At 33.7% G+C, this 23,949-nt stretch overlaps 3 protein-coding genes across 3 annotated transcripts in view; all 3 read right to left on the bottom strand.

The window, feature by feature from the left end:
• The window catches only part of Smp_127480 (hypothetical protein), a gene marked incomplete at both ends in the record, with an annotated part of 32,922 nt that extends 9,253 nt beyond the window's left edge, over positions 1–23,669 (bottom strand). Inside the window, 7 exons of the mRNA XM_018799262.1 lie at positions 8,426–8,638; positions 9,652–9,971; positions 12,931–13,172; positions 18,033–18,205; positions 22,903–23,062; positions 23,096–23,346; positions 23,379–23,669. Of these exons, the coding sequence (XP_018651069.1) occupies positions 8,426–8,638; positions 9,652–9,971; positions 12,931–13,172; positions 18,033–18,205; positions 22,903–23,062; positions 23,096–23,346; positions 23,379–23,669 (1,650 nt within the window). The remainder of the gene's footprint in view (positions 1–8,425; positions 8,639–9,651; positions 9,972–12,930; positions 13,173–18,032; positions 18,206–22,902; positions 23,063–23,095; positions 23,347–23,378) is intronic.
• Positions 3,067–3,231, bottom strand: Smp_178690 (hypothetical protein; the record flags this gene model as incomplete). Its single annotated transcript, XM_018799266.1, has 1 exon — positions 3,067–3,231. The coding sequence occupies one exon, from the start codon at positions 3,229–3,231 to the stop codon at positions 3,067–3,069; it is 165 nt and encodes a 54-aa protein (XP_018651071.1).
• Smp_116670 (hypothetical protein) lies at positions 5,908–6,075 on the bottom strand (the record flags this gene model as incomplete). Its single annotated transcript, XM_018799263.1, has 1 exon — positions 5,908–6,075. The coding sequence occupies one exon, from the start codon at positions 6,073–6,075 to the stop codon at positions 5,908–5,910; it is 168 nt and encodes a 55-aa protein (XP_018651070.1).
• Positions 23,670–23,949: the final 280 nt, after the last annotated feature.

Below are 23,949 nucleotides of genomic sequence, written 5' to 3'. Positions count from 1 at the left end.
TGCTTGCCTCTATCCATCTCTGCTTACCATAATTTCATGTTAATTTTTGTATCATTCCATTTGTTTGCCTGAATTGTATCAAGCCCATTTGATTTATATTGCTGTTTATTTTCTTTGTTGATGGTGTAAATCATATTCTCTTAGGTACATGTTATTTTGGCACTCACATTTAAAACCACACAATTATTGTAAAGTAAGTTGGTTTGAACTGTTCTTCAATTGTAGGCCTTAATATTGGTTCATCTAATTTGATTTCCTTGATCAGATAATATTGATATCCGTTAAGAAAAGCGTATAGCTTACAGGCAGGTTTATATTACCTTGTAAGGATGGTTCGTTGGTAAACTCTAGGAAGCCTCAAGAAGGCCAGAAAGAGCCGAAGACATTCCATCCAATCACTGCCAGGGGAATATTCTAGAATGTCGACGTGTAGCTTCCCCATTGGATGGATACGAATGACCCCCTATGTGCCTATTGGTTGTCTGAAATGATGATTTACTCTCAGTCAAAAACCATAAATACATGGGATTTCTGTACCATATTTTTGGGGAGTAAAATTCCTACTTACTAGTCTTCTGTCTTCTCTCTTGCGACGTTGCGGGTTCTATCGTTCAAGTAGTCTAGTAGTACGCGGCATAGTAAGAATCAAAGCTCTAGATATAACAACCTTATACTTGGTTACTAAGTTTTTCATGTTATAAAATGTTTCTGTTACATTTTTTATGTGGTAATCCTTCAGAAACTTGACGCAACCAGATTGTTTAAAGAGTGTAGATGAATATCGGCTCAAAAGAAGAAAATAATACTTTGCTTGAAATTGCATTTGCTACACACATACATTTTTTATATGAACATACTACTTAAAAAAGTTGTAATTCATAAAACATGGTTAAAATTATTTACAAATTGAATTTTATAACATATAAGTATAGTGTCGTTTACAGTTAAGAATATCTTGATAAAATTTCTAATTTTCACAAGGTATTTCGTGAAGTCTACATAAAATGAACTTATAACGAAGATCTAGTATCCTATAATTCATTACCTCAATATGATCAGGAAAAAAAAGCTACATAACTGATTTCAATCTTTCAGGTATATGGTATAGTTACATAGGTAATGTCACTCTGCAAATTCTGCTAAGAATATCATCTCTCGCATGGTTATTTTTGTATTTTTATTAACATAAAATTCAAATGTAAAATTACATATTTTGACATCCAGACAAAACAGTCTATGCTACTTTGATTTTAAAACTAATCAAATTGGAAAAATGCACAATTAACAAATTATTACAAGCAGCAAAGTATTTGTTCTTAAACAAACGAGCACACATTTTCAAAAACAAAGTTAACCAATCACTTTAATTCTTCCTAATTATACCCAAAACATTTTCATCAATAGGTGTCGGGAATCCAAATAACTGTGCAATAAATGTCCGCTATTATGAAAAAAGATACGTATTTGTAATCAATATCAGTAGTGTTCGGTGTTTATTTTCAAATATCTATCGACTTAAATGTTTGAACACTATTGATATTGATTACAAACACGTAGTACTATTCATAACAATGATCTCATCATCTGATAGTTGACTCTGATTCGTGGTGATGAATTTATCAACCTAATTCAAATCGTTATGAATAATTTTCACATGGATTGAAAGGAATACAGATACTTTTCCAGCTGTTTTACTGATTTTTCCAGTAACCTATTGAATGAATTACCAATCATTTGATAAGTATTTTATAAATATTTATAACACGTGATATATATAAATGTAAGAGAATATACTTGTATAGCTATCTATTAGTCTTTCTAGCCTTCCTTCGAGATACTAACAAACTCAATTAATTCAAGATAACTCTCAAAAACAGGTTTCCAGCTTTACAATATCTATTCAAGGAAGAGGAAAATACTATGCAGGACAATTCCAAAAGGATCAAACAAGCACTAACTTCAACGTGTCAGGGGCTTCCGAGCTCCAAGAAGAACTATCACAAAGAATAGATTTCTATCGGAACCCTAATCAGGATTCAAGAAAGCAAGAACAAGAAGACAGCAACTAAGAACAGTCAAACAAGAACAGAAAACGTCAAGGCACAGGCTGGATACACAGAAGCAAACAAGCGAATAAAGAGGAGCGTTAGAGCTGAAAATCAGAAATATGTAGAAGACCTAGCAACGATAACGGAAGAAGCTGAGAAAGAAGTAAATATCAGATAACCGTACGACACAACGAAGAAACTAGCAGAGAAATATAGTAAACCAGAGAGACCGTTCAAGAACAAAGACGGCAATTCAATCACCGAGATTCAAGAACAGAAGAACAGATGAGTAGAATACTTGAAGGAATTCTTGGATGGACCGGCTCCATTGAATACACCGAATATAGAAGCAGCAATTACAGATCTTCTTATATATGTCACTCCACCAACGACTGAAGAAGTCAGGATGGTCATCGTACAAATCTAGAGTGATATATGACATACATTACGGAAATCACTAAACTGGATCAAGAGGCAAGCCTTTGCTTGGTATCCTGAAGGGAAACGGAAAAGAGGAAGGCCAAAGAACACACTGAGTCGAGAATTGAAGCAGACGTGAAAAGGATGAATAGCAACTGGAAACAACCGGAACGGATTACCCAGGACAGAGGTAGATGGAGAATGCAGGTGAGCGACCTATGCTCCTCTATGAGGGGTAACAGGCGTAAATAAGTAAGTAAGCAATCGTCAGTTCATACTGCATTATTATTCGAAAGATCAAATACCGTTAACGCGTATACCTAATTACTCTAACATTGAATGGAGGAAACTTACAGTTTTTAGTAGTAAAATAAAATGTGAAATTAGATACATTTAATTCTTTAGGAAGTTATGATGATATATACATCAATTTCGAATTTTGTTATGATGCACCCACATTAATCAACTATTTAATAAATCATGAGGTTTATAATGAAGCATGACAACACCTCGGTCTAGTAATTAAGATTTTTACAATTATTATAATATATAATGAGCGGTGTTTAGATTTATTAATCAAATAATTGACAAACATAATTCATACCTCCCATTGTTTTGGTTTATCTACATTATTTGGAAATTCATTGTAATAGTGAAAACGTCCACCACTTTCTTGAGCTAGTCGAATCAGAAATTCATTTGCTTCAGGATCATTACAGTTAAAACTGATTGTGTGTATAGGTACACGATTATTCAATTGCATACTGAGTAGAAGAGTATGCGTTTGTTGATCTGGTCGACCATCTGTTAATAAATAAATTCCTTCAGTTAAATTATCTTCCAAAGCGAATTGAAGTGCTTTTAATGTATTTGTCGTACCACCACATGTTAATTTTTCAATCCATTTTATAGCAGACTGATTTCGACCAAAGAAACGAAAATATAGTGTACCAGTAAAATGACAGATTAACGGTAGAAAAAGAAAAAAACAATATGTACACCGGGAAATGAATCAGATTACGGGACGAATAAAAGACCATTTACATTTAACCATTCGATTTGAAATGGTCGTAAAAGGAAATAAGGATAAAACTAATCACGGCATATTATAGCACCTCACCTACACTTAAGTCTGTTTACGTTTGGTTTTGTTAAACCTTTTAATTAACTTATCTAACAGACAGTCTTATTCGAACAGTAATAACCGGTATATAACCGGTATATTTGTATTATTATTATTATTATTATTATTATTATTATTTTTATTATTATATCTGTATGCTCGACTATATGTTATAACATATACACATCTCTCCTACTAGCTAAAATATTAGTTGGTTAAATTGCTTTCCTATATATGTGCTTGAATCTTAGAAATTCATACGACCCTCGATTCGCCTCTGTATTTCCTTGCCCGCTCGCTTGCATTAGCATTTCTGCCTGAATTCTCTCGGGGTGCTTGTGGCTTATTGATCTGCGCTTTTCAGTAATAAACTGTAGTTGATGCTTTGTATTTTATGAAATTTATACACTGTTCGGATTTATTTAAGAACAGTTATCAGATCGATTGATATACGAAGCGTTGAGAATTATCTCGGAAATAATCCAATATAATACAATTCGTTCGCGAACAATATGCTATGTAAGTCAAAGTTGAGAAGAAATTGCATCAAGAAAATTTAAAATCAACTAAAATAAAATACCGTTTATCAACTGTAAGCGATTAATGCTACTCAAAAATTAGGTCAAATCAACAGAACTCTGATTGCATTGGTCAAAGATAGGATTTCAAGAAGCAAAATCAGTGGTAAAATGACGTCAGTGAATTAAATATCACATACTCACTCGATTCCAAATCCATCAGAGTCTGTTCATCCTAGATATCACTTTCAGATAAATTTGTCGGGTCAGGAAATCTTACACAAACGTCCTCTGAAAGCTTCAGTCAGTAACTAAAATATTTTTGGGAATTGTTTGATCACTACATCAAATTTTAACTTGGGATTTGGAAAATACCAAATAAGTTCAGTTGTTGAACGATTAAATAATAGTATAGTTTTTATTATAGCTCTTTTCACTTTGTTGGGATTGTAACTTGGTAAAGGTGACAAATAGTAAGTAATCAACATGCAAAACCGACAGTCAGATCAAATCCAATGTTCAGGTCTGATGGGTTTCATAACGGTGTCATTAAAATATTTGGAATGCGCCTGTCACGCAGACAATCAGATAAAATTGTTCTTAATGAAGCCACCGATGTCTCAATTATGTTTATGTATCTAAATACCGTAGTTCTGTAAATAAATAAACTGAAATATTGTGTAAATTGATTTAAATGATAACAGGTCGTCATCATACATAGAGAGACAAGCCATAGAAAACAACAAGTTTATCAACGTTGATTTTGTCAACAAAAAATGAAATGAATAAAATCAAGTAATAGAATTTCATAAGCACAGAGAATAATTAATCCATACTAATCAAATAGGCGGTTACGTTGACAATGAAAGAAATTGTGTTCCTAGATTATTTGAAAAAAGTTGGAATCACTGCAAAACTCTTGGATCGTGAAAAATACGAAAAAAATTATGATGTTTGTCTTTGAGGAAAAATGACTCTCCTTACAACTTTATTAAAAGTTGTCTATTATGATATAGATCATTTTATCAAGTAGATAGGAAAATTACAAGATCCAGCAATTCCTTTAACCAGTAAACTGAAAGACATTAATAAAATCAGCAGAAGAGGTTCAGAATAATGTTGAGATATTTCAGAATACATGTTTTAAAATACATTTCTTTTCATTGTAGAACTCTAGTCATGTGGTCAGTAACCTACTATTAATTTCAAATCACTATTGACTTTAAGTTGATAAAATAAAATAAACTGAAATAGTTCAAAACAGTATATATCAAAACAATAGTAAAAGTAAATTCAAACATAGAACAGAAAAAGATTATTTAAACGGAAAGGAGTGAAAAACTAGGAATATTTCGACATAAGCTATAACTAAGAAAATGTTCAGAATCTAAGCGAAAACCGTCTATCTAAACGACGTGTAAATTTCGTTTAATATCTATATCTAAACTATAAATTTATATAAACTATTTACTAAAGTTGAATAACAAATACCAAAACAAACTTTCCATCCTACCTGAGACTAATTAGCTGTTCATATTGGGACTAGGACAAGAGTACATTTTGCTTCAAACGCCAAAGCTTTGTCAATTGAGCTACTTAATTCAGACAAACAGTTATTAGCTTGTGCAAAGATTATATCATTTATAAGGGTATGCATTTTCCAGTTGTCTGTATTAAAATCTATAGTCGAAGCCAATATAAACTATTCAGTTACAGACCTTAACATAAACAAAGTTAAGATACAAACCCATACAAATAATGTATTTTATTTCTTTAATATCACATTGAAATATAAAAACTACACAAAACCTACATTTAAATTACACTCCGTCGTACTTTGTAAATGATCATGCCATGCATTGACATTTGAATTGAATGCGATAAAATTAAGACGATTTTTATATTTCAACTGTTCATAAATTAATTGTAACAATTTTTCTTTAACAAATTTTATACTAGATAACATTGATGTACTGGTATCAATTAAAATATATACCTATTACACAACAAATAGAAAAATGAATTAATATAATTATTTCCATAGTTGCAAACGTGAGTCAATTGAAGCCAGACCACCAAGGAAAACCTGGAAGCACTGAACGGCCGTTCCGTCCTATTGTGCGACGCCTCAGCAGTGCGCACCCACGATCTCGCCTCTCGGGATTCGAACCCAGGACCTACCAGTCTCGCGCCAGAGCACCTAACCGATAGACCACTGAGCCGGCATCCCATGGTGTTTATGTCTAACTCCAACCGATCCACGAAGTTGAGCGACCGTTCACCAGTTGTCTTCAGTGAGTTCCTATCTCACAACAGACGTGGTATGAACTCCACTGGTCACTGCTTCTCACTAGAACTCCAGTCACTAATGAGCATATGAGGTCGTGGATGCGCACTGCTGAGGAGTCCCACGATAGGACGAAACGACCGTTCAGTGCTTCCAGGTTTTCCTTGGTGGTCTAGCTTCAATTGACTCACGCTTGCAACTATGAAAATACTAAATCTCCACAAAACCCTTTCTGATAATAATATAATTATTGTTAATGATTTCATACTACCAAATTTAAAAAAGTAGTAGTAAACTTGCATTTTCTTAATGACGAGTTTTGTGAACAAATATCTATGATTAAAAAGAAATTTTCATTATTGATGTTAGCTCAGTTATCAATCAATTGATCAGAATCATCTTAGAGACTACTTCACTTGTACTTCGGCTCAAATTGTCACATTAGTACATAAACATTAAGATAACACGAGGAATAAAGTGCATGAAATAATATGAAATCATGAAATTCGGTGTGAAATAAAGCGAGAGGGTAATCAATTTTCAGCCATGTTTACGACCGCTGATCACAATTATCGCTCGGACTCTAATGAGATAGTTTCCATCTCCGATGATGACTTGGACTAAAACTCAATCACTTCGTGAACCGATGCTATGTGTTGATTTGACCGTTTCTATCTTTGTTTAAACCTACTTCAGCCAACAATGCACATCGACGTAGGCAGTAGTTAGGCATGAATTGATTTTAAATGGTAAGAAAATACAAACAAAGAAGTACTGAGCAATTACTTTGCCATCTTATTATTTCCCAGTCAAGATGCCAACAACCATAAACCAAAATATGATCTACGTCTCGTGACAAGCAGACTACCTTCGAGTAACTGAGTAGAAAACCAGCGAAAATAAATTTCGTATTATGTTTAGTTGATAGAAAATCACTTTAACATAAAGGCGATTGTTTGGTCATTAGTGACTAACTTTTGAGTGAATTTCTGAAAGATCTAGAAAGAACCTGTGACCAGTGGAATCAAGGTAATCAAAAGTGAGATGAAATCCCACGCACGATATTGGAGGATTAGTGAGTTACTATATTACAAATTAAATGAACCTTAAACTACACCCTAGTTTTCAGACCTGATATTATAATTTATCTCATTTAAGTTGAACTAGTTATTTGTAAACAACGGTATCCATGCTGTTTCAATTTTATGGATATCAACTCTCACTCACAAGGTTACTTACCTACGCCTGTTACCCCTCATCGAGGAACATAGGCCACTCGCAAACACTCTCCATCCAACTATTTCCTGTGCAATCCTTTCCAGTTGCTATTTATCTTTTTCATGCCTGCTTCAATTCTCGACATAGTGTGTCCTTCAGCCTTCCTCTTTTCCGTTTCCCTTCAGGAATCCATGCAAGGGCTTGCCTCGTAACTCAGTTTGGTGATTTCCGTAATGTATGTTATATCCACTCCCAACGTCTTTTCCTACTTTCATCTTCAGACGGAAGCTGGTTTGTCCTCTACCACAGTATGTTGTTGCCGATGGTACTTGGTCAACAGATATTGAGAATCTTGCGTGGAAAATTGTCTACAAATACTTGTACTTTTTGATGATGGTTGTAGTAGTTCTCCTAGCTTCAGCTGCTTACAGTATGACTGTCTGGACGTTTGTATTGAAGATTGTGACTTTGATGTTGGCTGGCAGTTGTTTCAAGTTTCATACGTTCTTCAATTGTAGGAAAACTGTCCTTGCTTTGCCACTCCTCGCCTTTACGTCTGCATCGGATCCTCCACGTTCATCGATGATACTACCCATATAAGTCAAATTTTCCACCTCACCAACAAGACGTATCAGTAAGTGAGAATGATATCACTGAGAGAATAAAAGCTGCTTATAAGTATGACATTTATAATATTTAAAGTATTAATATTTATTATCCGAAAATTAACAAAATAATATTAATAATATGCTCAATTAAATTTAACTTTACATCATTTTGTATAGCTGGTTTAACAACAATACAAGCTTACATTGTCTTCTGTTATGGTTCCAAATAATTCCCTTGAACCTTGTCTTAATAGATCTAAACGATGTTTAATAGCATTTAATCTAGAATGCATACGTCGAGAGTATGAACGATACATTTCAGGTGTAATTTGCACATGAACTATATTACCGTTTTTCCATCGAATGTGTACAAAATTGCTACAATATTGAGCATTGATCAACTTTGGTTGAATAATCTTCAAAATGAGCATAAGTTTCGGAAAGTATAGAGAAAAACAATAAATCATTTACTATATTGAAAAATTATCTGTCAATTGACCGCATAAGGCACTTTTAATAAAATGATAACTAATATTATGAAAGAATTCTTTGTACTGATCAGTGTCTAGTAATACAACTACAAGGTTAAGTAACTCGGTGTTATGATATGTCATGACTGTGATTATATGAACAATAATAATCATTTGTACGGTTCATGTTAAGAAATGATGAATATCAAGAAAGCCAAACATAAACTTAGTCTTATGACCTGAATATTAGTATCATCAAAGTAAAAAAGGTCCTGTCGATAGAATTTGTAACAAATTAGTGGGCATATCAGGTACAAACATAAATCTACAGGCATGATCGCAACGACCTCCAACTATCTAACAGCTCTTTATTTAATTATAATTCTTTGCAATTGAGGCTATTCCGCACCATCTATTCTTAGACTACATTAGTTTTTTCTGATTTTTTCAACATGTTATTATGACTTACTCTCTCTCTCCTCGTTTAGATGTTTAATTAGTAGCAACTTAAGCTATTACATATTTGCGTCAGATTTTAACCCGTTTGAAACTGTCTTTCTGTCAGTCAAAATAAATCGTAATTAAGTATTACAAACCAAGGTCATGATGCAGTATTCATCATAAAATTGAGAATCATAGCTCACTTGTAAAATGTAAGGATATATTACTTCAAACCTAGCACTCATTCAATGATAGAAACCTGTTTTTCTAAAGCAGAATTCAAGAATGGCATATTACTTTTATTCGTAACATACTTACAGTATTCTGCACATAATTTAAATCATGTATTAATAATAATTATTGGCATTTACCATGGATGATAAATAATATCAATACGAGGAACCACATTTTACTATACGAGTGGTACATTACATGAGGTAATGAAATAAATGTATGTGACTAGAAATTTATTGACTAAAATTAATCCATTAACAATAAGTAACATCATTATAACTTACTGCATTTGAGGACCATATTTGTGAAGAATCTTTTGAATCTGCTTCCGAATGATTGGATTTTCCAAAATCATCATAAATCTTATTACATTCTCTGTCCATTGCATCATTGTTATTAACATTTAATGGGGGCTTTAAAACATTTACAACTCCATCACAGTGTTTAAATGAAACACTAACTAATAAATCATAAAAATCCAAATGTTGAGCTTTTAAACCATGAATACTTAGCCATTCTTTTGATGACATATACTCTTCACGTTTCCAGCCAAATTCACAACTATTTGTTATAGGTGCAGGTTGACTGCACTCATAGTTAGAGTCTGAAAAATGACAATATAAAGTGAAATCGACATTCATAATTAAAAGTTACAATCACTACCATTCTTATTGATCAAATGATTCATTACTTGTTGATGATAATGTGAGAATAAAATTTTATGTTCAAAGTTACGAATTAGTGAGTTAAAGCAATTTTGTTAGCCTTAGACTTATCGTCTTTAAATTATAGCATAGATTTAAGTTATAGGATAATTAAAAATATTAAAAGGGCGATGAAGTTAATGAGTCGATGGGTAAGTTTGAAACGGTTAGTGTGTACTCACGTAAAACATAGTCTTGTGTAAATGTAGCTATTTTGATAAACTTAGTTTGAACAAATATGGCCTAAAAGTGATTGTTCACCTATGTATTCCTTCAGTTATTTTTATCTCTATATTTGAACCCATATGAAAACTCATCATTTTGAGTTACTACAACTAACACAATACTAAAGTAGAAGAATGTCTAGCAACAGAAAAGTGAACTAGAATAACATTGATTAGAATATAATGAACACATTCATAGGAACCTACAGCTGAAAGGGAGTTAAGTCTTCACAAGTCCAGACAACTCGCGATAGTGGATATGAAATGAATGTAAGTAATGGATTCAAAATAATTAGTAGAAAAAACACCAATCTTATTGCGTTTTGAACAGGAAACGCTATCAAAAGTTTCCGACCTGATATGTGCATACAGAAGGTAAGTTTGATTAGCTTTTCTCTGCCATGTTGATTGTATGTTGGACAAAGAACATTTATTACATCCAGATGACGAGTTTCAAATAAGACGACACATGAGTCCTAGATTCCATTGCTAGCCTCCACTTATCTCTGCTCATAATGCTTGTGACTAAACAGGAGTGTAGAAGCAATTCGCAAAGGTTGCAAACATGCCAAAATGAGACTGATTAGTTGCTGTCCTAAACATAAATGGGAAGGTACAAACGACCAATACAAATACAAACCTTCATTGATTTTTTAGACCCTCTTGAAGATGAAGAAACACTGGGCAACTGGCGGAACAGCATTACAAAGGTTCAATACAGCCTTCCTTCGAGATACTAACAAACTCAATTAATTCAAGATAACTCTCAAAAACAGGTTTCCAGCTTTACAATATCTATTCAAGGAAGAGGAAAATACTATGCAGGACAATTCCAAAAGGATCAAACAAGCACTAACTTCAACGTGTCAGGGGCTTCCGAGCTCCAAGAAGAACTATCACAAAGAATAGATTTCTATCGGAACCCTAATCAGGATTCAAGAAAGCAAGAACAAGAAGACAGCAACTAAGAACAGTCAAACAAGAACAGAAAACGTCAAGGCACAGGCTGGATACACAGAAGCAAACAAGCGAATAAAGAGGAGCGTTAGAGCTGAAAATCAGAAATATGTAGAAGACCTAGCAACGATAACGGAAGAAGCTGAGAAAGAAGTAAATATCAGATAACCGTACGACACAACGAAGAAACTAGCAGAGAAATATAGTAAACCAGAGAGACCGTTCAAGAACAAAGACGGCAATTCAATCACCGAGATTCAAGAACAGAAGAACAGATGAGTAGAATACTTGAAGGAATTCTTGGATGGACCGGCTCCATTGAATACACCGAATATAGAAGCAGCAATTACAGATCTTCTTATATATGTCACTCCACCAACGACTGAAGAAGTCAGGATGACCATCAGACAATTCAAGAGTTGGAAAGCAATAGGACCTGACAATATATACCTGCTGAAGCTCTGAAGTCAGACATAAGAGTAACTGCAAACATACTTCACCTTCCATTCAGGAAGATTCGGGTGACAGAACGAGTGCAAACAGACTGGAAAGAAGGACACCTCATCAACATACCAAAGAAAAATCTGATCAAATGTGAGAACTACAGAGGCATGATAAAAGTTTCATACTTATAAGCAGCTTTTATTCTCTCAGTGATATCATTCTCACTTACTGATACGTCTTGTTGGTGAGGTGGAAAATTTGACTTATATGGGTAGTATCATCGATGAACGTGGAGGATCCGATGCAGACGTAAAGGCGAGGAGTGGCAAAGCAAGGACAGTTTTCCTACAATTGAAGAACGTATGAAACTTGAAACAACTGCCAGCCAACATCAAAGTCACAATCTTCAATACAAACGTCCAGACAGTCATACTGTAAGCAGCTGAAGCTAGGAGAACTACTACAACCATCATCAAAAAGTACAAGTATTTGTAGACAATTTTCCACGCAAGATTCTCAATATCTGTTGACCAAGTACCATCGGCAACAACATACTGTGGTAGAGGACAAACCAGCTTCCGTCTGAAGATGAAAGTAGGAAAAGACGTTGGGAGTGGATATAACATACATTACGGAAATCACCAAACTGAGTTACGAGGCAAGCCCTTGCATGGATTCCTGAAGGGAAACGGAAAAGAGGAAGGCTGAAGGACACACTATGTCGAGAATTGAAGCAGGCATGAAAAAGATAAATAGCAACTGGAAAGGATTGCACAGGAAATAGTTGGATGGAGAGTGTTTGCGAGTGGCCTATGTTCCTCGATGAGGGGTAACAGGCGTAAGTAAGTAAGTAAGTATATAAGATATTTCCATCACACGTGAGTATTATTTGAAGACACGTTGAAGACATAAGTATTACATTGTTGTTAAATTTGCTTTCAAAGCAGATATTCCATAGACTAGAGTGATGTTTAAAAAAATCACAACTCTCAAGTTATATCGACAATATCATTACTAATTCTTTTAACTGGATGTTTCCAAAATGGTATCATATTTAACATCATAGCTGGCTGATAAACAATCATAATTTTAGACAATATTTAACTAAGCGTAGCCCATTTTGTGGCTAATATTGATTACTCAATCTAAAGCTAAGTGTAATGAGATAGACTATTAATAAAGTACTTTTAGATCTGAATTAGCTAAAAGTTATAATTTACAATATAATTTATACCTTTAAGTACTTCATCAGGTATACGATCAATATCATGTAGTACTTCTTCGATACGTTGTAATAAAGATCGAGCTTCTTCTAACTCTTCAAATATCAATACACAATCTTCATGTTGACCCCAACCTTTAGGTGGACCACCATATTCAACTTTATTAACATGAATTTTTTGTTGAAATTGTTCTACATCCCAACAGCTTGGTGAATATGATGGAATATGTGTATTGATGCAATAAGCATGGAATCTGCCTCAATATTTTTAAAAACAGAAATCGAAAAATTTAGAATGACTGTTGAATCTATAAAACTGTTTCACAATTCATTGAATTTAATGGATTAAATTTAAAAACTTGGATGTATTATCTTGTGGTTTACCTAAATATTTCATTAAAGAGATTGGTAATTGAACCGCCAAGTCGAGTGTTTGACATCTCAACAAATAAACTCATTGAGGTCAGCCATTTGAATTAGTCTTCTAAGATAATTAATTAAAGCGAAAATATACGGGACTGAATGGATCACCTTCAGTTACCTCATCGTGATATGAGAGTCAAATAACTAGATTTAGCTAAGCCTCAAAGTGTGATAATTATATGAATTGAAAACTAAACTATTACCATTAGAAATTGAGTTTTAATTTACAGAACCTATTAATTGGTGTAAGTAGTAATGTATTCCTGCTGTTGACGCCGCTAAATGAAAACGGTAAGCCATTATTTCTGATCCGAATATTAACTTAACTCGAAATATTATTATGCTGAATATTCGACAGCTGTATTTCATTGTAGTGTGGAATTTTCATCTCATATTAGTATCTTACCCACACATGGACTTGTATTATAATTTTGAATATAAAATTTCTGAAATTAATTATCAACTACGTCTAGTTAACATAAAGAAATCATTGTTACAGACTCATAGATAAATGTACTACGGAACGAATCGGAACGTTCACTCTTTTTTCAAAAAAATTGAAACTAAGTCAATCAGTTGCAGCGTAGGACCTGGTACGTATGTACATCGGTTCAAGTTACCATATCTCATTAGTACACAGATAAAATAGACTGTCAAGCCAAATCACAGATTAGGAGAGGTAGCAACAGGATCAGTGGTGATTACATGTTGAATATACCACTCCAAAAGAAAACATAAATTAGTGAAAAACAGAAGAAAACAGTTATGGGAAATTCAGAAGCTCAGAATTCGAGGCAAGACAAACAATGGATGCACCTGCTCCGCTCGAAACGATTTCGAGTCATTTCAATCGAAGTATCTAACCACTGTTTATTATTATTATTATTATTATTATTACTAATGGTTTTATCCAATATTATATAATCATCCCGATCCCAAAAAACTAGTCTACATCTATTAACATGGCTCAGTTCAGTCCTCAATGACTTCATCCACCAGTGACATGTTTTGGTTTGGCAATATAACACGTGTCCTAACCACCTTAGTTGATGAAGATTTGATAACCACCTCACCACTCACCTTATTATCCTTACCCAGTACCCTTTTAGTGGTAGAAGGTCAGCCCTTGTAAATCCAGATGAAAGTGTTATCTCTAAAAGTATGAGTATGACAACGTTAAATAAAATGGGAAAAGCGGACAACTCAGATGAATACTACTGAAAGTAAGCAATTCCGATGATAGTTTGTCATTATTTCTGACTCGACCAATAATGTTCAAGTAGACATCCTATAAAAGGGTAATATATGTCTTTCATACGTCTTCCAACGATGTTATATCCTAATGAAGAATAAACGAATGATATCCGCCAGGAATTACTTATGGACTATTATTACATATATTCTTATTATATAACTAGTAAGTAACCACATTATATATATATATATATATATATATATATATATATAAGCTTTCATATGACCTACTATCCTTAAGTTATTCCCAATCTATTAATTACAGTCTCTCACACCCGCAGCCACTTTTGGCTTGATCCTGTATAATTTTTATTTTTTTTTATTGTGTGATGCGGTCTGATTCGCTTGTATATAAACTGTGTATGTCTGAATTAAATGATTCATACAGTGGAAGCTGAGATTTGTGTTCTGAACTCATCGGGCAGGGTAAGGTAGGAAGAATCAATGAGGACTCAGAGTTGACTTTAGGCTTCTCGTCCTGGTTAACGCATCATTGGTTTGGCACAGGACCAAGGTCGTACAAGTCGGTGTCCTGACTGGCGGTCTTGTCACATGATATTCGACGGGCGGTAGAACATAACAAATGACATACACTGCCACAGGACCTCACTATCAACACAGAACGCCGCCTTAAGTTCAAGGAATATAAACATAAAACACGACAATAAGCAGAACGAATATATATTTATTACTAGAAGTTAAAAAGTATTTACATAATACATTTGCATAGCATTCAATCATCCATTCGCATCGTTTGGTGTGTTCCGCCATCGCCGTGCTTCCGACGCATTGAAAGCGTCCACAACTATTGCAACCTCGACGCAACGTTCAGCTACACACTACATACAAACATCCTTGTGAGTAGCGACCACTACGAAACTGTTGTCGGACGTCGGAAAATATGTCTGTGTACCAGAATCTGACTAAGAATGAATTTTAGGTCTATACATCCAGGTTCAGGTCCGAAACCAAAATGTTTCCAGGTTCGCTCTTCATAAACTCTAGTTAGACGTCGAAGTACTATTGAAGCAAATATTTTAAACACTGTATTTGTTAAATTGATTCGTTTATGACCGCTATAAGAGAATTTCTTCTCATTTTGGAACTTCTCTCCTTATTTTCCTTCTCTCTTTGTTTTGGCAAGGCCCACTACATATAATACGCAGTAGTTTAAGTTATATATCACTACTTTTATGGCGTGTATGCCGTATTTCTTTGTTTCGACCAAACATTTGTTGTCTGTACCTTTCAGCTGGTCATCTTTTATATTTTTTCATGGTTTAAACAGTATTTCTTCTTTATTTTATCATCCGGCTTTCTTGTAAGTTAATCTCCAAAACTTTGTTTATCTTTACTGGTTCGTCCATTTTGGAAAAAAAGTGTCTAATTCGTTCACGTTAATTGCAGTTATTCCCGCTTGGAGCAACCTAGTGTTATTTTTATTTACGATATGTCCTGGGATTTTACAGCTTCTATACTGTTTTATTGATGGATTCTTTTCTGACGCCTGGGTATCTCATGACTAGAGACTTGAGTTTATAATGTTTTCTGTAAGGAACTTTACTTTGACGAATTTCATCTTTTGGTCCCGAGATTTCACGCGTAACTTGTTCACTCAGAATTCTAGAATGAAGCCCATAACAACAATGCAGCAAGTGATAATTAAAACAAATGTTTCAAAACTTGTTCAATCGCAAAAAATATTGTCTGTCACCTGTTTCTCCCTACTTTGTTTTAAAATTTAAATAATCATATCCTAATTATTTGTTCTACTGACTGTAAATTAGGAAGCAGTTGGACATATATCTTTAGAACATTCAAGGGAGTAAAGTGTTATCATGTAAGAAATCGAGAGAAAAATATTTGATTGACAGTATAAAAAGAGAGTTATTCACTACAACATTAATGCAAATTCTAACTTTCATTGTTTTAGTTTTCGCGTTCCCATTTTTACCTAATGAAAGCATTCGAAAAATTTAAACAGTTCGTCTTTAGTTTCTCAAGGTCAAATTAACTAGACACTTTCTAATTTACTATTTAAATAGAACGAAATCCCACCACTGGATCTTGAATGTCTTAATATTCAATGTTTATTTACTACTTTTTCAATAATGCTTGTTTTATTGTTCATTTTAATAAGTTTTTCTCCTCTACATTTACCTTCTTCTGTAATGCCAAACAGATTAATAATTGTGAACAGTACTAATTTAACAACTGTTCGTTTATCGAAAAGACATTATTTTTCTCACTTTCCAGCTTCACACACTTTCTTATGTATAAAAATCAACATACACACAACGTAGAGTTCAAATATTGAGCATTTGTTTGTTTGATCTCATGTGATTGTAGCACAGTTTCTTAAAGACTGAATGCAACATGAGTGAGTTAGTTAAGATAAAAGACTTGGAGTATTATTCTCACCACTTTTAAAAATGTTCTATCAGTTAAAATATATAATTAAAAGTAAACAAAAGTCTTATAATGTAATTTCCATCTACCAATTTTATGAAGTCTTTTTAATTTTAGACTGTTTCTTTTTCGGTTAACCAGCGACAATAAAAATCAACTCTCATTAGCCTTCCCAAATAATTAAAAAAGACTAATCCAATCATATGGTTACTGAATATTTTAATGATACGTAGAATGGCATTTTTTGCTCTCAGACAGTCAATGAGTCAGCCGTACACAAAGAAAAACCTAGGAAATATATGCGTTGGTTCAAGTTGCCATACCTCATTGAAAAAACTAGACAAAATTGTCAAGGCAAATCCAAGAGCAAAAGAGATAGCAACGGTATTAGTGAGAATAAAATAGAGTAGGAAAAGAAGATATGATTGGGTTATGTAAGAATTTCATGGAATATAAAAGATTTACGTGGAAATTTAGAAACGTATGATCTATATGAAGGCAAATAGTGAATACACCTGTGCGAGTGAGAACGATTCGTAGCTGTGCCACTCAAATTTTTTAACCAATGGTTACGACAAGCATACTGACCCTAACCAGGTATTCTGAACGTAACTACATGGTTCAGCTTCGAGATTCCTTGAAACCTACTCCTACACCAGCCATAGATAGTCGATGAATGAATATTCGTAATTCATAACTCAACTATCTCTGGTAGTATTGGGATGAGCAACAAAATATAACATCAAACAATAAATTATTTTGTCTCATAAGATAACTGCCATTTCAAATATGTCATTTGAGTCGAGTTAATCAGTTCAATAGGTTATAGTGTTTACTATTAAAACTGAAAGGTGATCTAATTTCATTATATGAGGGGTGGATGAATTAGTCCGAATTTCTACAATAGAGTCAAACAATTATTTCATGTTCATTTGTATACAGTGATGCTTACAACTGTATTAAAATAGTTTAGAGGTAGGAAAAATATGAATATTCCAAAATTCAATTAATCTTAATTTACTTCTTACCGTCCACCAGTATAAGTGCATAAATTGTGCAAATAGTCTATTGTTTTCATATCTTCACAACAATAAGATACAATATGAAGTGGATGTTTCAAAGTTTTGACAATATTTTCAAGTAGTTCCGGTGACGTCATTGTAGATTCACCTTCAGTGATTAGATAGACTGATTCGAAACTCTATATGTTTAAAAATAATTACAGTAATAATCTTCAAATTTAACGCGGTATTTATTTCTATTGAGGTAAAATAATCTGATTTTGATTTGGGCTGTCACACGAAAAACCGAAATGAAATCAAGGGTGTATTCCATTTGCAAGAAAAGAATGGCATGCATTTATTCTCAATTATCTACATTTACAGATTTGTGGTAAAGTTAGTGATCCAGATAGTGGACTCTGAACTGTTATGTAATGAGCTAAAATCCATGACGAATACTTCAGTCTTACTGTTTAGGGGGGGGGGTAAATGACCCCAAGATAACAAAACCGGCTTGTAGCTTAGAAGGTGAACAAGAAAGCATCCTGCTGGAATTTATTTTCTCCTCACTATTTTTTCTAAATTCGGATGTGAAATGACAAAGATTAGCAAAGGAGGCAAATGTTTTTGGTGTTATCGCGTTCTATGAATTAAATGACTTAATCAACCAGTAATAAAGTGACATGGAAATAACTTTGCGACCTATACGGAATAGGTTAGATAGTCATAAAGTTAGAAGTCAACCGAAAAAGACCGACAACGTTAATTTAAGAACAACTGGAGGTAAAAATAACCTACACAGAAATTTGACTGCAAATAGGGTCATCTGAATGAAACAGGATGAAACTTGCTAAGTGACCGGAAAGCTTGATTCTGTATAAAGTATCAACTAATGACGTTTTTCAGGGCAACAATGAAAACTCTTTAGTAAAACCACCTAGTATAGATTATGAAGCACAATCACAAAAACCTTTCATTCATATAAAAAGCCACTGCTAACTCTTGATATGTATGCTGGATTCTGTACTGAAGTGTTTAACTAGCATGTATCTTATTGCAGTTAGCTTTAGTAACTGTCTTCCTGTTACATATTTTACCATAAATCTCAACATTTTTACTTGATCACTTTTTATGGATTATTGACATTCTTTATATTGCTATGACGGTAGATTATTAACTTCAAATAATAATCTTATGCACATCACAGAGTGTTCAGGACAAACATAAATATTCGAAAGGGTCGTAAATACCAAGCTAACAACTTTGTTCAAACTAATTTATGGTATTTTAGTGGTAGATATCAACGGAAATCAAGGTCAGTTTATTCTTAGTGAGACTGATCGGGTGCAAGATTTTATGATATCGTTCTGGTGCTCTTAGTAAAATTCAAACTCCAATTCCTTCATTTTTGAAATTTGTGACTTCATCTGGCTGCCCGGTGACTTTTTATAGCCACCTCTTCGCAGCAATTAACTAATACAATTAACTGCGTGGATTTGAATAAAACAATGACAACAACTGATACCGAATAATATAATATTACTTTTATCTCATAGTTCAGCATAAGCTACATACAACAGTATTCATAGTGAAATATAATATGGTATTAAATAAGATATTGATAGCTAAGAAGATCGAAATGACAAGAATTATCAGTACTATAGATATATATGTAGAAAATAAAGCCATATGAAGTCATATATCGAAAAATTAACATCTGTAAGGAATCAATTATCCGGAAAACGAAAATTGATAGCAAGGTTTGTGTAAATCTCAAGGAGGTTTGAGGAGTTTATATAGGCTTGAGAAATTGGTGAGAGAAAATCACAGACGAGTAGAAATATCGTTTTTAAGAACATGAAGTAAGAAATAACTAAGCAAAGAAGATATAACACAACATAAACAATATTACTGATAATAATGGATGGTTTAATCAAAATTATGCAATTACAATGACAGCGATAAGTTACAACGATGGAAAATATTTTTGCTTCAAAGAAGTACTGATAACTTGATAGCTTTTTAGTCTCCAGTTTTGTTATTTGATTTTAGGTACATTTCAATGCTAACAGTTTTCTAAACAACTGATAAAGAACGACTAAGTGAAAACAAATATGCGTCGTACTGTATCAGTTTATGTCTTTACTTCATCAAGTATTTATTTGAGAATTGTGCCTCAAAGCAGTTTTCATTAAATAACCCATATCAATATAATTAAAGTAGTATTATATCTCAGTTGATGTTTATTTTAAGGGCACAGTACATTCTCCGGCTTCTTTAACGGATGTCGTCTAACTGGGCTTAATATAAGAAGTATTGAATTATTGTGATAAAACTGTTACGTAATGTAAAAGATAACTTATTTAACCTCTGTTATAAAAATAGAACTGTGTGGATCAATATCTGTCCCAGAGGTTTTGAGTGTTTGGTACTGGGCCTTTATGTAGATTGAACTTCTATGATTGATAGTAACACTGTAAAGACAGTTTATGTACCTTTTAAAATTTTCGATCCTTATTAAAAATAATGATGATAATAATGATAATAAATAGTAATAAAAGCACTGCCTCATCCAGATCTAAGAAGATTATTTCGTCACTAGCCTTTGAAAACTACGTGTAAACTAAGGACATCAAGGAAAAACTCGCCGTTCACTAGGATAGGGCGGATTCGATCCTCTTGATTTAAGACTTGGTCACAACTGAAAGTTTAATTTGTTATCACAGCCGTTAGACCAATCTACTATAAAATGAGACTCGATTTTAAAACACTTGAACTTTATCCAATTATAGATACCTATAATATGGATATTAGAATTTTAGTGTATTACTGGTTATTATATAAACGACATGAAGTGAAAAATATTCACAACTAAACGTAGTTGACAAGTAGTTTTATAGGATGTTAAGAGGCACTAAGAACTACTACTTAATTTCATGCTACCAGTCCAAATAAAAATAAATATATACTTATTAAATTTTATGAACAGGAGTATAATACTTGAAGAGCTCGCGTGTCTGATAGGTTTGTGTGATTAATTGTGGTAGCACATCAAACGAAAGTAATCTGGAATGTTGGTTAGGTTGTAGACATTTAAGTTTAGAATTCGTCGATAGGAGTTCTTACCTGATATTCTGGAATTCGGCTTTTTGAGTTGAGGATATTTAGAGACTTTCTGTGTTACATTACCGCTTTCTTCAAAAGGTCGCTGACATCCGCTAATGCTTAGGCACTGTAATGTGTGTACTGGAACACTGATAGTAATTCAGTTGGTGTTGTCACCCTGAAACACTAAATGCTGTACCTTGTACATGTTTTACGAATATCATCTCAAGGACTTCCACCTCGCACATTAGTTTCTAACGCCGTGCTGGGATGCGAATAGCGACAGAGTCAGTTTATGGCATGCTATTAATTCATGTGTGAAGTAAGTTTGGCGTTGTTACGTCTGGCCGATTGTGAACGCTATATTCGCTTCCCTAAGCTAGTTCCGTAACCCCCGAGCTAGAACTATACACCGACTTGAAGACCAGAAAAAAGGCACAAAGTGTGTGGGAAGCACTTTACTACAGGGTTCATTTATGTACAGAAAATACAGGGATTTTATAGTAATTTAAGAGTCCTTGAGTTTTACCGAAAGTTCTAGAATACTGCTAAACATAGTAGCAGTGTGTTAATCAGCCAATCAGGATCTCCACATGTGACTTTTTCATTCTCGTTATTTTAGTAACATAACTTCACATAACTTCTAATTAATCGCTGATTAGTTGAAAATGCTCCTTGATGACCCATGAGCTTGTCATGTCGCTTGCGAGAAAATCACAGGGTCATCCCAACAGGCGTCTTGTCATAGTAAATTTTATGATATATGAATAAATCAGTATAAAGATTTGCCATGTGTTTTTCCCATCTCCCATAATGCTGATCGTATGTAGGGTCTACACAAAAGGATTTAGTGGCCTTATATCTGACTACAGTTAAGCCGAATGCTTATTGCTACTAAAATACACATGCCGCCAACCATTGCGTCTTTTTATCAACCTAAATGACGTTAGAGAATAACGGAATGAAATAAGCAAGGTACTAAAATGAATTTTAAATACTTATATTTCACACACTCATTAGTCTAGACAGACAATCAGGAAAATGAAGTGACGAAAGCAAAGTGAAATGAAACAAAGTGATGCGCAGTGAAGGAAAGTGAGCCAACTCAATTTAATCAAATGCGTTCAATATTTTTGATCAAATCGAAAATTAGTTACAGACACGTAATGAATAGGGTGAGCGATCAACACACATTCGATCATATGAGAACAGTCAGGGTTAATAAGCTAATAATCAAGAAGGTCAAAATGTGGCTTGAAAAGAGTAAATAAAGTGATTTGTCCAGAAACTATAATAACATATGTGAGGTTGATACAGAATCAGCCGCTACAAGGATTTAAAAGCCATAATGGAATAAAACCAGGTGTAATACCGGAAAAACTTGTCACATTACGTTGTCTTGACTCCCTTGGTAGAGTTTCAAAGAAAAGTTGAATATTTAGCATCATAGGCCAATGCAGGTTAGCTGACCCACTGGCCTTATTCCCGAGAACTGAAGAATGGGTATGGATGGAGGAGTAATGTATGCTACTGTGATGTCTGAATGAACCAATGATTCCCTTGTACTAATGACTTTTGATTTTGAATTCCAAATACAGTACGTTCGTTCGTGTTCATCTAATACTTCTTGATTAAATTGCGTTATTGCTGGGATGACTAGTCCATACTATAATTCAAATACTTCAAGTCATCACAGCTATTCCACAGTATATAACATGCGAACGTTTTATTTTATATGATGTCTAAGCTTAAGTATGCATAAGCTTCCAAATAAAATATGACCAATACTCACCTTTTTAAACTGGCCCATCCTTAAAATGCAATCAGTTGTACAACTCGAGCTGGAGAATGATAGACGCTCTAGTGTGTTTATCCACTCTAACATATTCTTCAGTGTGGAGGTGTCCACAGAAACCAATTCGTCTGAAAAAAAATAGGGTTCATCTTGACATCTAATACATCGGGCTAAAAAAAACAAAAGCTACCTAATCATGTTGATCATCTTCATATTTGCTATCTGTTCTGATATCAAACACTTTAGGGAATTAACGAAATCGGAAAATATTTCTGGAGACTGCGTTTTAATATCCAAAAGAAAAACTGCCGAATGCTCTTGGATAACACCAAATATCGATCTACTCCCAGAAGTTAGCCAGGTAAGGCGGTCGCGATATAGATCTACGGCCTGCGTTATCTTCATCTTCAGTTGTTTAATGTAGCCTTTCTTAGCGATAACCTTTAAAAACTAATAAACACGAATTAACATACATTATAAACATCTCCAGTTCTATCGTTTGTTATCCTTACAAATAGATTATCACCGTAGCAGGATTTAATGTATTTTCCCAGACAATGATGATATTCTTTAGATTCCGAAATTTTTCTAAATTTCAGCTTACCTCCTCTCACTGGGAATCCAATGTTCTGTAGAACGGACGACCTATCGATTTTATTATTCTTTAACCCATACATGCTGAGCCATGCTCTTGAACTTAATTGTCTATTTACTGCAGAATCACCTTTAAGAAAGGATTCTATTTTACTGAGCTCTTCATTCATATTCGTTTGGTTTGTCTAGTATTAAATACGTTATAGAAAGTATTTCTCTCAAGTAAACATAACTCACTCTGGTTTTAAATATACGCTTGGTTTATTGCATTTTGGGACTTATTTTAGAACACACAACAACCGAATCTACACCACATAAAACCCTAATATCCCAACATAGACCTCCTATTTAGATTAGCGCTGGAACTCTAATCACTATGACGGGTCAATATTCAATATCTGTTCCACAGGCTTGCATAAACTAACCAATTCACTGCGATTGCTTCGTGTT

This window comes from Schistosoma mansoni, chromosome 3, assembly GCF_000237925.1.
Source record: "Schistosoma mansoni strain Puerto Rico chromosome 3, complete genome".
Lineage (NCBI taxonomy): Eukaryota > Metazoa > Platyhelminthes > Trematoda > Strigeidida > Schistosomatidae > Schistosoma > Schistosoma mansoni.
The sequence above is the reverse complement of the archived record's forward strand: the minus strand, read 5'-3'. Positions and strand labels throughout refer to the sequence as shown.